Below are 15,953 nucleotides of genomic sequence, written 5' to 3'. Positions count from 1 at the left end.
TTCCCAATTGAAATATGAGAAGATCTTTTGTAGATCTGAGTGTACTGCTTCCTATTGAAGAGCTGGTATCATTTCCCATACACACCTGCATCAACTTGTTGCCTGACTGTGGGTCTGAAGTGAGAAGCTGCCAATAGTGAACTGGGACTGTTGCAGTGGGAGTTAACATAGTTCTCAGGGCATATGTTGACTTTCATTATAAAATGTATTCCAGTGAAAAAGAACCTAATTTTTCATCTACACTTTCTTTAATGACTCCAAACCATTTGCTTAAACTTAGATTTGCAGGCATAAAATATACAGACTTCTGTGTTAAAATTTATGATCTCTTTATATCAAACAGCTGAATGTGCTCCAGTTCAAAGGATATTTTTTCAGCTTATTTTTTTCTGTTTGGGGCTTGTTTATTTTTTGATTGCTAAAAATGAGGTGAAGAAACTTTAAATTAGCTGCAGTATGAATCTTCAGTGAAAGTGATAGCAAAGGACAGAAGGATAGGAGTACAGAGGCCAAGAACTGCGAGCTTTTACAACATTCCCAGAAGAGAGATTTTCTCCGAAGGGACATTATTTTAGTATCCACACATCAGCCACAGTTATTTTAAATAATTTATTTAATTTTTGAAATTTTGTGATTGTTCATATGCACTATATGTCTGATAAGATATATCCAGGTAGGAAAGCAAAAAAGGCTGGTTTGCAGATGTTTTCCTGAGGAATTGTATTTTAGGCTTTCAAACCTACTGCTGAAATGTACAATGGGAGTTTTGTATATCAAGTTTAGACAGACTTATTAACTCCATCTTCTCTCTATCAGGAGTTGTATTAAGCTTTTGTTCTTTAATGTATGGGTTTACATTCTTTAATGCAGGCATAGAAATGAAATCAGCTATATTAAGGACCATATCATTGTTGAAGAAATGGTGTTTTTGTGAGATAACACTGCAGGAGGAAGCAGCAAGACATAAACCAGCAGAAAAGTAGGGCATCAATGCAACCCTGATAATATAACCACAATAATTGCAAAACTGATTAATTGCTTCAAGTTTCTGCAGCATTCATCCTTAAAGTATTGATTATTTGTATGCACGCATAAGCTGTTCACAGCATTCAGCAGATAGTGCTGCACAGACACTTCTAATTATTTGCTATGGCTGAGGATGGGATGCAAGCCTTATATTGTGCCTTCCCCATGCAATTACTGCTGGTGCGTGCTGACACTACTTATCTTGTAGCTGGAATGCCAGCAACAGTTAAGTTACAACTTTTGCTCTTCTTTCATTTTAGGCAATTAGGAGCCACAAATATAAAATGTGATTAATGCTACCAGCTATGGCTAGATCTTATGCTGTTATTATCCAGCCTTTCTGGCTTAGCTTTCTCTGCAAGCATGTGTGCAGGAGTCTAGTGTTGAGGACTGCACTGTGTGGTAGCAGTAGAAACTCAAACAGCTCACCTTAGAGGGGTAAATATTTACAAACTTTTCCGGAGTATAATTGGAAACATTGAGTCAGACAATTAAAATGTATCTCCTACTTTTGCAAATAGTCTGTACAGGAGAGGCTCCCTGGCACCTGCTCCATCACAGCCAAATAAATAAATGTATGCTGAGTGGAGTGGGAGAAGAAAGTAAGCTTCAGAAAGTGATTCAGTCTTTCCGTGCATACATGACTGGACATAATTACTGAAGCTCCCAGCACAGAACAAGGAGAGCCCTACTACTTCTGAAAGTACCCTAAGTACTAAGAACATTTCATTGTGATGTTTATACCTGACCATCCAAGCCATCAGCTTAACACACAAAAGTGAGCACACAAATTGATTTTAGTCTCATTTTAGTCCTCATTTTTGCAAAGCATTACATTTATGAAATTCTTTGAAGTTGTTTCTTTTCCTCGTGAAAAAGAGAATAACGTATTTTTCACTACTTGTACTTTCTTTTATCTTTTTTTTTTGTAAATATCTTCGAAGCAGTATCTAGTGTTATTTTCTGTAATATCCATACACTCATTCAGCGAAATGAAAAGAAGCATTAAATTAGTAATTTATTAAATACTTACAAAAAATTCAGAATCTCATCTTCAGAAAATTAATAATGGTTTTGTCTGTTCTGCTTAGTCGTCTGAATCTTTTCTGTAGTGAATATAAACGTGCAGTAGGTCACAATACATAATTATTACTTTAAGATTTTAATCTTAGAATCCCAGAAATCTTTCCAAGCATTTATTAATGTAAAGAATCAAATCAATCAATGTTGCATTCTTGTTGCAGTGTCACTATGTGATGATTTTTCCTTTTCTGTCCCTTAGTGGATTTTGTGAATTATCTAACTAGACTTGTAATGTACAATTCAAAGATATTATGGAGAAATCCGTTTATCGAGGGAAATGATCTTTTACATGCTGTATAAATTCTTGCAGTTTCATTTATTTTTATTCTTGGAATCCTGTGTAGAATACAGCGTCTTCTGAATAAGCATTTTATAGTGTCATGTTATTTTAAAAAGTGTGTAGTATTCATGATTTCAGTATTCCTTAACTATTCCTTTTATGTTTTCCAGGTTGGCTTCATGAGCTAGGAAAACGAATAGAGTCTCCTTACTACGACAATAATACACTAGGAGGCCCATCAATCAGAAGTGCCTATATAGCTGCGTTGTATTTCACCCTCAGCAGCCTCACAAGTGTTGGGTTTGGAAATGTTTCAGCCAATACTGATGCTGAAAAGATCTTCTCCATTTGCACAATGCTCATAGGAGGTAGGTACAATGCTAAGCATCAGATGAATTGTTTTGGGGATAGAGGAAGTAAAACAAGAGCAGGTTTTGATTTAAGAGCAAACAATCATTAATTCTAAATAACAAAAATAAGGAAAAAAATGTTATTGTTTTTAAACTGGATAAACTCTCTCATGCAGGTTTATCTCCAAGCTTTTAATAGTAAGAGAAGTCATCATCCAATAAAATAAAAACTCATCGTATTGTGAGTGGGTGCCAACAATGCACAAGGGAGCATCTGTCTTTTGATTATGTGTCTGATACAATCCCAGTCAGTCAAATAATAAGTGCGTGTTGAACTCCAATTCAGTTCCCACAACAGCCCTGGGAAGAATGGCAAAGGGAGGATGATAGTCCAAACCTGCATCTGATTATGAGCTGTGATGTATCTATATGTAAAGGGTCAGCCCAGAGGAAAGGCAGCAGAGACAAAATAGAGATGGATGAAATGTTGGGTGAGCCATAAGTGACTCTAATATAAGGAAAAAGCTGTTCAATTATCATTAAATAAATTTTTCCACATCCCTACTTCAGATTTGCTTCAAAATTGCAGTATTTTTGTTATATTTGGAGCTCTTAGTTGGATTTGTAAATTAATGTTAATTACTTAGTGCTATTGTTGGGGTCACCTTCCTGCTCAGGAACCTGGGCACACTCATGGGCTAGAGACACCTGCAGAGCTTCATAAGCCCAAGCCGGGCTATTTACTTTATTTTAGTATTTACTTTACCAAAAAAGTTAACTTTTCTGTTTTATAGTACATACATCACATATCTCTAAGGTATCATGGTGGCTATGAAGGACAAATGAACCCTTCATGTTTTTTCTAATTATTTTTTCAATACTATAAGTTATTTCTACCACCCAACATTTCTAGAAGGTTTGTTTGCAAGGCATTGGTTGTCATTTTTGCAGCATAAATTTTCTTGGCCGAAATTAAATTGACACTTTTAAACTTGGAAGACAGGAAACATGATGAATAACCTGCAAAAGATATATTTATTGCATTCAGTGGTGTTAAAAATACTCAGTCAATTATTTCCATTTTTCTCTATTCTGAAACTGAGCGGCAATGATAAAATGAAACATTCAACAATTTTGACAATGTCACAAAAACTGGACAACTCATTAATTATTTTTGCTGGTGGCATAATGTTATGCTGCTTTAAAATACAATGCATTGTGGCTTTTACTACATAAAATCTTTTGGAATGATGGAAGAAATATTCATTTATATCAAGAAATCAAGAGATATTCTGAGTAAGGCAATGATGAATATTTCATTCACTTTGATATGGCAGAGTTTTCACAAGCCTAATAGAACATAATATAAAAGTATCCAACAATTCTATTTAGCCAAGGCATAGAAATTTCTTTTCCATTTCTTATATTACTGAGTGTTAGATCTAATATGCTTGTGAACTGAATAAAGTCAACTAAATGTAGTAAGAGTGAAATGAGAAGTCTAAGGCAAAAATATTCAAGGGCAGCAGAAGAGTGGCTTGACACCTGGGAGGGCACAGGAAACTTGATACATCCAGGTAAGAAAGCAGGGTAGTCTGTTTTGCAGATGTTTTCCCCAAAAATTTATTTTAGATTACATTTGAGTAAATCAGCCTAGCAGGGACACATGAAGGAGTTGGCACCATGCAGCACAGACTGCTCTGAAATCTATTAGGAGTAAAATGCTGCTCTGTATGCTTTAGAGTATAATGTATTTTCATTTCTTAAGGCTTGCTTTGATGTGAGATTTTGTCTTATATTTAATGTTAAGATTCCCTGGTAGAAAGCAATGTCTCGAGAAAAATAGAATTTTTTTTACAGTAATCATACCAAACCATTACTTTATGAAATTTCATGTAGAATGGGTAGTATGACTTGGTTTAGTAATAGTTTTTAATATGCATTACTGTCTTTTGGAATAAATTCTCAGTTGCTCACATCACCTTACAATAAGACAAACATTATTATGAGGATAAAACATCTTTGTTCAGTTTCTTCAAGTTGGTGACAAAATTTACTTATTAAAATTTAGCCAAAATTCCTACGATACCCAGCATCTATATAATATTAATCAGGTTCGTCTTCCTACAGATCTAATTGTTTTGTATTGTTTTGTACGTGTTCTAAATTTTCTACATGTTCTTTGAGCCAAGAATTTATGCTTTTGTAATTAGAGATACTGGAGGCCCAGCCTAATAGCTCTAGTCGTTTCTGGGATCAGAGGTGTTCCTCCGATCCATAAGCAAGAAAAAACTATTTTAGATTAACATTTAAACCAAATACATTTTATGAAATGTGATTTCTTTAAGTTTTAAATTGTCTTGCTTCCTTTTAGAGAATGAATGACTTCGTACAGAAAATAAAGTAGATCTGTGATTATTTGCTAAAGAGATCTAATTACTATCACAGCCAGGAATAAATTATCATTAGTATAAGTTGTCGTCCAATGTACATATGCAAAGATAGATTCTCCAATAATAACACAATCCTTGATGATACTTATGCTAATAACATTGCAAAATTTTGTACACTATTCAGCTCCTAACCTTGAAGCCTATGGGGATTGATGTGATTTTTGCATATGCATCCATAATCTACAGAGTGCTTTATACCTCTCCACCTTTTTAAAGTGAATATCATATACTCAAAACACAGCGCTACGCTATCTTCAGCCTTGATGAGTTATTTCAACCCTACTGAATACTTCTATCATAATACACTGTTATCAAACATTACACAAGCCTCCTGTGTTTTGTTGAACAAGATTCTGATTTAGTAATTCACTTCAATATCAGCAACAACACTTGGCTAATCCAACTGACTCTTCTTAAAAATAAACTTTGAATTATACATTTTCTTTCTAATCAAATCTGATCCTTTCCTTTCTCCTCTTTCGTTTATCTTCTTTTACTACTGGACAATGTGTCATATGTGAATACGCACTCTACAGTTATGAAACCACATGAGTAGTGCTTTCTCCATTTTTTTGCACTCCCTTCACAGTAAAGACATAAGTATTGTTGCTAGATCCTTTTTGTTAGACTCTGTAAATTTGCTGCACTCCAAAGCAAAGAATTTTCTGCCCTTTTCTACCACAAGAAAGAATGGTTAATCATCAAAACACATCTTTTCTTTGTACGAGTAATCTTGTCTCTGCCTGTTTACCCTGAACTTCTCTAAATTGCCATACAACGTCAACATCTTGTTTGTCTAATTTATAAACCAATTCTTTTGCTACTCTGAGGAGTCTGCTTCCTTTCAAGTACTATAAAGACAGATGCCTCTTAAGGGGCATCTTAAAAATTAAAATCAAGCTCTTGAACAGTTTTTTTCAATAAACAATTTGTAAATCTGTGTATTATATACCTCAGATCAACACTACATGACTGACAATGCAGCAGTAAGTTTTCCCCTTGATAATCCGCAAATGTATTTGTGAACAGACAAACTCAGGTGATCTGTGTCTGCAGGCATTTCTTCAGTTTTGCTTCTGGTATTTTTATTCCCAAACTAGTCTCCAAGTGTAGACAAAAACCTGGATGTACAAACTTTCTGATAATTATTTTCACAGTATATATGACCTTCTATCTTGATTCCACTCTGTTCTCGATACAACTCTTTAGTTCTATATTTTTGCATGGATTTTCCAAAATCTATTACAATCTATTTAACAGATTTTTTTACTCCAGTCTTCGTCTTATTAGTTCCTTATTATTTCCTAAATATGCCTGCTTGCATATATTCATATATTTTCTTTTTTCTTAGGCAATAGGCTTTATTTGGCCCGAACATTCTTCTGTATTAAAATCTGACTAGATAGCAGCAGATGTGACTCTATCCTGCCTCATGACTATGACTATTAGTGACGCAAAAAAAAAAAGGAAAAGAATAATAATATGAACACTACTGCATATTTCTCATGGAAAAGAATTTTTATCTATTAATCAGGAAACTTTCCAGAAAACTATATTTACTTTTTATGTTATATGTTAATGCTCAACAAGTCTCTCCATACTGCACGTAATTTCTGTCTCCCTAGCTCTGATGCATGCCTTGGTGTTTGGTAATGTGACTGCCATAATTCAGAGGATGTACTCCAGGTGGTCCCTTTATCACACAAGAACCAAGGATCTGAAGGACTTTATACGGGTCCACCACCTGCCACAGCAGCTAAAGCAAAGGATGCTTGAATATTTCCAAACCACGTGGTCTGTCAACAATGGAATTGATTCCAATGAGGTAACCAAATGAGAATGTTGTGTGTTTGATAGTTTTGTCTGCTTATTTAGAGTTAGGGAAGGGAGTAATCTTCTGTTTGAGATATTGTGTTTTGTGTGATATTATATATGAAAGACAACAACATTCCTAAACTTAAAGCTGTGCTGTTCCAGGAGGGATATGCTGTCAAAGAATCTGTTTTGGAACATACATATCAAAGACTCAGAGTCCTTCATAATTCAGAACTGTTGAAGATATCCTCATCAGAAAACTTTTGGATGATGCCAGCAACACCACACTGAACACTTTGCTTTCACCAAACACACAGAAAAAATCTACTGTTTTTTTCCTGCTTGTTTGTTTGCTTTTATTTTTTTACTCGTCATTCTTCCTTCCTTCATTTTCTTTTATTTATTCATTTTTTTCTATGTATTACTGTAAATAATTTGTTAATTATTTATAAATTGGATATAAATAAATAATTAATAAATTCCAGGTTTGTCCTGGAAGATATTATTGGAATGCTGAGGTTATTAATTTCCCTGTTCTTAAATACTGATAAATTTGCAGAAAATGACATGAGATTAAAACACAGGACATATTTCCAGTTATGTCTTTGTTCTTTTGCTGGAGTGTGATTTGAATGAAGCATTCCTTTCCGAGCCATTGTGATATTTGTCATTATAAAATCTCAGTGGCCTCTAAAGATAACGTGGACACAGGTAAAAATTGAGAATATTCTTTTCATGTGCACAGCACAATGGATGAGATTTTCAACACCATCTTAGCAAGAGGAGCATAGCGAGATTTTCAAAGATACTAATATGTCACTCCAAAAATAACATCTCCTATCTGTTTTCCTGGAAACTACAAAAGACACAAAGAACACAAAACACTATTTTACAGAGCAAACTATCAGCTACTGAACACCATTTTTCAGCATATGCACCACCATTCCTATGCATTTTTGCCAGTGATGAACAAGAGCCTACGTGCTCTGCTTATAATCATTTGCACCAGTGGAGGTGACCCACTGTCACAGTTACACCCATCAATTGGTCTCTATAAACATTCAGCAGGTGTCAGTGAATGTCTGTGGATGCCATTTTTTCCACGTGGAGAAATTCAGTGCCACACCTTTGCTTCATCTGCACTTCCATGTCAGACACCATCCTGTCAGACTGCCTTTCTATTGCCATCTGTTGCATGGCAACAGAATGTAGCAGAATTTTGTTAAGAAGGTGGTTTTCTTAATTTTGTCATCTTCTCATCTTCAAACAGATCTTTTAAGAAAACATATATAGATAGAAATCGTTAACTTTTGGCCAAGTTCCAATGGGAATATGCAAAGAAGTAAGACTAAGTAACACCACGTGGTATTACTTTTAGTTTTTCCATAGAATATACGGAATAAGCACTTTGTCAATATTCTTTCTCTCTTTTTTGGAATACAATTATAGCATCATAAAAAGTAACAGAATATTTAAAAAAAAAAAAAGAAGAAGAAAAAAAAAAGCTTGGAAGCATTGAAAGCTCTATATAGAGTTTTTTTTCTGAGTTTTCTTCTTCCAGTGGTTTTACCATACAGCAGACAATATAGCCTGCTCATGACTTTTGTGCAATCTTTTTAAAGAAAACCTAAACTAAGTTCACATTGCCTAGTGCTCATTAACGTATGTGCCTGAATAGAATACTATGTTCTGAGAAATGAGAAGTACTCAGACAAGATTAAATTATGCATTATATTTTTTTTCATAAAGCCATACTTTTATTCATGTTTTTCCAGGAATTTATGAGTGTTTGTCTGCATAAAGATTTATTAAGACATAGCACATGTATCTTATCAAACAAGATAAGAAAAATATCAAATACCTCAATGTGATGTGTGCAGTAATACTAAATCAGATCAATCCTGCAAAGAAAAAATACAAATTATTTTGCACTTTTTTCTCCTTTTCACCTCTTTTTCTTTTTTTTCTTTTTTTCTTTTTTTTGGCAGCTTTTAAAAGATTTCCCAGACGAGCTGCGTTCGGACATCACCATGCACTTAAACAAAGAGATTTTGCAGCTCTCCCTTTTCGAGTGTGCCAGCCGTGGTTGCCTCAGGTCTCTGTCTCTGCATATCAAAACCTCCTTCTGTGCTCCTGGGGAATACCTCCTCCGGCAGGGAGACGCCCTGCAAGCGATATACTTTGTGTGCTCAGGTTCCATGGAAGTCCTAAAGGACAGCACAGTGCTGGCAATTCTTGGTATGCTTATGATGATAGCTTCAAATTTCCAAGGAAAGCAGCTATGTTAAGACTAATGTTAGTGAAAGAAGAGACACACCTCCAGAATGTGAATTCACTGCAAAACTGTTGGCTTAGTGTGTCCTAGTAGTCTGATGAGAAGGAGAATTATAATTTGTTTCAATTGTAATCCACTATTCATCTGTTAATTTGCTATGATCTTCCCTGAATCATTTAATTATTTCTTTTTTGCCCTGCAGATCTTAAATTTCTAGACTATTAGCTATATGTTATCTCACTTGTAATCTGATTAGCATACACTTATTCTCTCTCTCCTTTGTATATAAGGAGGTACTTTCAAGCTTTTTGGTACAATTTGCTACTTTCAACCAAATTTGATAGCAGCATTGACATCTCAGAGGATGCTGTATATAAGTTTATTAAAACTTTACAAAAATTAGTGGCCAGGCATTGTTCCCACTAATGCTCCCAAATTAAAGCAACCAGTGTAAGCCCAGTCTCTCTTTGATGATTGCATATGAACACCAATTTTAGAAAAGCCTTTGCATTGTTGCTTCTGCTCTACCAAGAGTTACTTCTTCAATCTAATTCATTCTGCCAGCATTCACCTGAGTATATTAGAACAGAAAAAGGCCAGAAATACTGTTCTGATAAATTCAGTTTAGTTTGCTAGATGAGTGCTTTGGCATATCTAAAGTAAAACATCTGTATTTGTAAATTTCAGTGACAACCTCAGTTAATGCCAATTAAAGAGATTCATTTTTTCTTCAGCTAAAAGACCGTTAGACTTGTCAAAGTTTATAAAGTGTTCTAATAAAGTAAAATGTATAATTTTTATTTTACACATTCTTCTTTCTAATAACTTTTAATATTCTCATAAATCAGAGTTAAAAAGAACATTTCCTTTTTACTTTCTCTCCTGCTTTAGAGGGGGAATGCACTAGATGGTTGATAATGCAAGCTTCTGATCTTCTGTAATTGAATTTTCTTTACCAATATGCATTTCATTGGCCTTTTTTAAAAATTATTTTAGAATATAAATGTGATACATGTTCTATTTCTTTCATAACTATTTAATTCCATTAGCTTGACAGTCCGCATTACTCTGTCTCTCATTTTAAATAAGGAAGTTTAAGATTTCCTATCTTATTGGATCACATAAATCAAAGCAACGAAATATGTCTTAGAAAAAAACATAATCTTAAGAATATCAAAAGATTAAGAACCACCTCCTCTGGGATTATGATTTCATTAATAACTCCATTTTCAGGCAATTCTGATAATTTAAAGAAAGCATCATTTTGTAATGGTCACAATGACAACAGTAAGAAAGATTAGTGGATTTCTGAGAGAAAATAATGAAATCGTAATGCAGAAACATAAACATAATACAGTGAGATAATGTTTCAGTCCAGTGAATGGGAGCTTCAGCATTTAAACCTAATTAACATCAGCATAAGGTGAGTGAATCAAATTGGTAGGTCCATATGAGAAATTATGCTACTAATGTGATGTAAATCTCAGAGAGCAGGGTTTTTTTCATGAAAATACTGCATTACTAACAGTTCCCAGACTATGTTTTTATAACTGTCACTATTCTAATTCTAGTGGAATATATTTTGATTGCTGAATGGCTCTCACTAACAAGCAATACAGCAATAAGTGAAGCCCTGATTGAATACAACTGTTTATTCCTCTTGAGACTATCACTTTTTATCTAATAATGAAAATTAAGATATATTTTTATATTTCACTTTTTTTTTTTTTTTTTTTTTTTTTACACAACAACTGTTCTTATTAAAGACACAATCATCTCACTCCGACAGTAATTCTTAAGAATCCTTAGTTTTCTAGCTACAGTCTTTGCTACATGATTTTTATTCAAAATTTAATGAAAATTAGCATATGTCAGATCAATCATAACGACGTACAGACTGACACTATGTCATCAAATTGTGTAACAATGATTAAATATAACTGCAACTTTCATAGAATCATAGAATGGATTGGGTCGGAAGGTAATCCAGGAATCATCAAATTCCAGCCCCAGTACCACAGGAAGGGCCACCAACCTCCAAATCTGGTACTAGAACAGATGGCCCAGGGCACCATCCAGCCTAGTCTTGAACACCCTCAGGGATGGAGCACCCACAACATCTCTGGGTAGCCTGTTCCAGCACTTCACCACTCTCTCTGTAAAGAACTTCCCTCTGAAATCCAATCTAAACCTTTCCTTCTTAAACTTAAAACCATTCCCCCTTGTCCTATCATTATCTACCCAAGTAAAAAGTTGATTCCCCTTCTTTTTTAAATCTCCTTTTAAATACTGAAAGGCTGCAGGGAGTCTTCACTCCCTGCAGATTTTTTAAATCTCCTTTTAAATACTGAAAGGCTGCAGTAAGTCTCTCTTCTCCAGGCTGAACAAGTCCAGTTCCTTCAGCCTGTCTTGGTAAAGGAGGTGCTCCATCCTTTTGTGCTCTCCTCTTGACTCTCTCTAACAAAAACAGTTTCCAAATTGTTTATGAGTTTATGAATTTAACAATGTTTATATACCTAAAAAGTTCTAATTAAGATGCTTGGAAATTCCTTTTGTAAAACTTGAAATATTTTTCCCTTGTCTATATATATATATATAGATATATATATATAGATAGATAGATAGATAGATAGATATAGAATATATATGACTAGTGAAGATTAACCTTACCAGCCATCTGTTTAATGTAATCAAAGAAATTAAAAAAAAAAAAAAAAAATTGGTTATATTCACAGAGAAAAGTAAAGATAATTTATTTACTAGTTTCACAGTTTATTTAATTATGTAAACAGTGCACCATGTGATGAGCAAACAGAAATATGTAACTTTGTGATTTATCAGATCCACTGTTCTCTAGCACTGATTCTTATTAATTGCAATTTTAAAAGAACATAAATGTGTGTTTATTGCTAGAATTAAAGAAAACCTCTGCATATGCAGGGCTTATGATAAGCATTTTTGAGAACGTTTTACAGCCTCCAAGTAAATAAAAAAAAATTGCAAGTAGTATAAATCAAGTTGTATTATTTAAATAGCATCAGGATTGGTTGGCTGCTCAGCTTGACTTACTCTTGAAGTACACCATTTCCTCTGTAACATCCAGCTGGAATGACACACTAGATGGATTTTCTGATTTTACTGTTGAATGGGAACTATTGAGTCATGGCCTATACTTCTGATTGATCACCTGAGGCAAGCACTGAGTCAGCCATGGGAGCACAGGTGAAGGCAATTCAGCTGTGTGACTGGAAGAGGTGGAGTCTGGCTGCACCTCTCCTAGACCCCATTTAAGGGCTGACTGCTGCTGGGGAAGGATCTCTTTCTGGAGATTGCTCCTTGTGAAGTTTTTCTGTAAGCCCAGGATATGGGTGAGCATTTTCATTTATTTTTGATTATCCCTTTCCACCATGATAATCTTTCTAGCTATATGGTCTGTGGATACTAGCCTAACTACACTGCTCTGTATATTTGTTGATTATACAATAGTCTTTGCTTATTAGTCATTAATAATAGAATAATGAAATGTTAGAAGGGATATCTGGAAGTCAATCAGTCCAAGCCACAGTTTGTGTCAGCTTTGCTCCACTACCTTGGGATTGTGTCTTCTTGCAAATTACATTCTCCAGTCCTTGATCATTTTGATGACTCATTAATCCAAAACTGGGCATGATATTCCAGATGTGATTTGACAAGCGTCATATAAAGGCAAAGTGTCACTTCCTTGGGAATTGGTTACTGTAGTGTTGCTAGTGCTGCCCAGGATGCTGTTGACATACTTTGCTGAAAGGGCATGTTGTTAGTTTGTGTCCAATTTCTCTATGAGAACACCCACATTCTCCTTGCTGAGCTGCTTTCCAGCTAGTTATCCCTCACACCATTCTATTACAGGGAGGTATTCCAGGTGCAAAACTTGATGTTTATTTTTACTGAAATTCATTAGACGTTTTTCTCCAGCTTGTTAAGGTCATCAGAAAAACATATGCTTTTCCCCACAGCCTATCAGCTACTCCCTCCGACGTACTCATAAACCTCCCTCCATAAACTCACTAAGAGTGTGCTCCATTGCACTGTCCAGGTCTTTAATAAAGACCATCTGTGTAAACCTTTGAGAAAGACCTCTGGTCAATGAATGCTCTTTGGATCTAATACCTCAGATCAAATGTTTATGTAGGCTCTTCAATAGAAACTGTTTAAGTTCTTCAATATATGGCCAGTTGTCCATAAATCAAAATATAATGGCTTACAAATCCATCTTTTTTTGTTGACTGAAGTGTATTGAATTTCCCCCTTTATTGTTTCTCACTACAGCTAAGATATATCATGAAGTGTAGAAACAGGAGCTATAAGCATCAAAACCTGCAAGTGTTTTACAATAAAATTCTGAGTAAAATCTTAATTTGAATAGTATCTACATTTAATCATGTCACTGTTAAAATCTCATGTTAACACCTGCTTATTCAAATAAAAAATAAATCAACAAAAAAAAAATAACAAAACAGAAACAACTTACAAAATTCTATCTGCTATTAAGTACTGGAATAAGTCTTAATATAATTTTATTTCTTATGTACGTATGTTTCCAATGTAACTCCCTTAAATGAGGTAGTTACGTGTCCATAAATTAGTCTTTGTACCTCTGGTTAATTGCATGCAACACTGCTCCTGAAACAAAAAAAGAGAGCCAAAGAAAAACAGAGGCAGCTCTTAGATAGCAGTACTTTTGAAAGCTATTAATTAAAAAATTCATTAGGATCTATGGGTTTTAAAATTTAGCAGTTGCTAAACAGAGTTATGTTAATAACAAAACAGTAGTGAAGAACTACGTTGCTTTGAAGTTGATTCTTTTCCTTTTTTTCTTTTAGGTAAAGGAGATTTAATTGGAGCAAACCTATCCATTAGGGATCAAGTCATTAAAACAAATGCAGATGTTAAAGCTCTAACTTACTGTGACCTCCAGTGCATTATCCTCAAAGGTCTCTTTGAAGTCCTCGATCTTTACCCAGAGTATGCTCACAAGTTTGTTGAAGACATACAGCATGATCTCACTTACAATTTAAGAGAAGGCCACGAAAGCGATGTAAGTATTTTTTTTAAGCATCTCTGCAGATATTAATTTTAAAGTGTTTTTCATGCTTTACTCAGTAATTATAATTTTATTACAGTAAAGAAATAATACATATATAATATATACAATAATATACATATATTTATGATATATATATATATATATAATATACAGTAATACATTACAAGGACCACTTGTTCGATTTGTTGGTAATTTGACCTTATATTAGTTGTTGATCTGTCAGTCAGATCATAAATAGAAAGTACATTCTGTGCCTCTCATTTTTCAATAGAAAGCATCATTTGATAGAGAACGTTCTTCTTGATTATTTTGTCACTTTTTTCTTACGTTTACAAATAATTCGTGGTTATATAAAGCACATGTCCAAGTAAAGATATTTTACTTTATGTTTTCAAAATATCATGTGCTAGTCTAATGAACCTTCATCACCCCAAAGTTAAGAACATAAAATATGAGCTCAGAAAAAGAAAACAGTTGTTTCTCGTTGTACTTAACTAGAATGTGTTTTTGCATTGCAGTAAGAAACAATATGAAACAAGAAAGACTTCAGGATAGATTTAGCAAAATATTTTCACTGAAATTATGTATCAAATATGCATTTAGATTTTAATACCAAAAACTTTTATTGAAGCTCTCCTTTCCTGAATGTATCATGTGAATATATAGCAGCTGTGGGGCCTGGTTAACCCAATCTTAATAATAAATACAGTCAAATTTTCTGTTTAGTCTTATTAGTTCAAGTCTTTGTGCTGTGCTGCTCTTTATTCTACGGAGAGAAGCAGCACTGAAAGTACATGCCTAGGGACAAGACAGGATTTGAATGTAATGCCAAATGCTTTGGCAGACACTACAAATTAGTGCGAGACTTAGACATTCTCCATCTTGTGGGGCCGTTATCCTCCATGTAGGATAGGCAGCCACTCACTATTATGAAGGCTGGTTTGCTTCTTGGCTACTCGGTATTGCCTCAGTGCTTTTCTACATGTTAAAAAATTTGTGGTTTCATCTACTAGCTGTGTAGACATTCAACCTTTGTAAAATCAAGGACAACTCCTTCCAACTGGAGATGGTTGAGTGGTGCACAGATTTGCAGCTGAGAATGAGTCATAAGAGTGCAGAGTAAGATATTTCTTTCTCTCACTTCAAATGGGATTTAAAGCACTGAAGAAAATACTGCAGAACTTTTACTGCTTTAAAGAGGAAAATATTTTTACAGTTTTTGAATATGCACAGTATTTTCATGGTATAATCCTTTATTTTAAAATTAAAGGAAAATAAAAGAACCTGATGCTGATTAGCATCCAATGTCACAGGCAAATATAGAACACAGAAGATGGTTAGCATTACTTCCTCCTACCTTCTGGTATTATTATCTGGCCCAGTATTACCTGGTATTAACTAGTGTTGCTTTCATAGCTGAACTGATCTTGTTCATGCTCATCTGATTTCCTATCCAATAGTTTTACTTATCATAGAATCATAGAATTGCAAGGTTGGAAACGACCTGCAAGATCATCTAGTCCAACCACACTCCCATTCCCAGTACCACAAGCTACTAAACCATATTTTGTAGCTCCTCATCCAG

The 15,953-nt window shown here is 34.4% G+C and overlaps 1 protein-coding gene across 1 annotated transcript in view; it reads left to right on the top strand.

Moving 5' to 3' along the window:
• KCNH8 (potassium voltage-gated channel subfamily H member 8) overlaps positions 1–15,953 on the top strand; it is a gene marked incomplete at both ends in the record, with an annotated part of 154,193 nt that overhangs the window by 110,318 nt on the left and 27,922 nt on the right. Inside the window, 4 exons of the mRNA XM_079538695.1 lie at positions 2,560–2,757; positions 6,818–7,017; positions 8,996–9,245; positions 14,145–14,359. Of these exons, the coding sequence (XP_079394821.1) occupies positions 2,560–2,757; positions 6,818–7,017; positions 8,996–9,245; positions 14,145–14,359 (863 nt within the window). The remainder of the gene's footprint in view (positions 1–2,559; positions 2,758–6,817; positions 7,018–8,995; positions 9,246–14,144; positions 14,360–15,953) is intronic.

Source organism: Tetrao urogallus (assembly GCF_951394365.1).
Source record: "Tetrao urogallus genome assembly, chromosome: 7".
Classification (NCBI taxonomy): domain Eukaryota; kingdom Metazoa; phylum Chordata; class Aves; order Galliformes; family Phasianidae; genus Tetrao; species Tetrao urogallus.
This window is presented reverse-complemented; position numbering and strand designations above follow the sequence as displayed.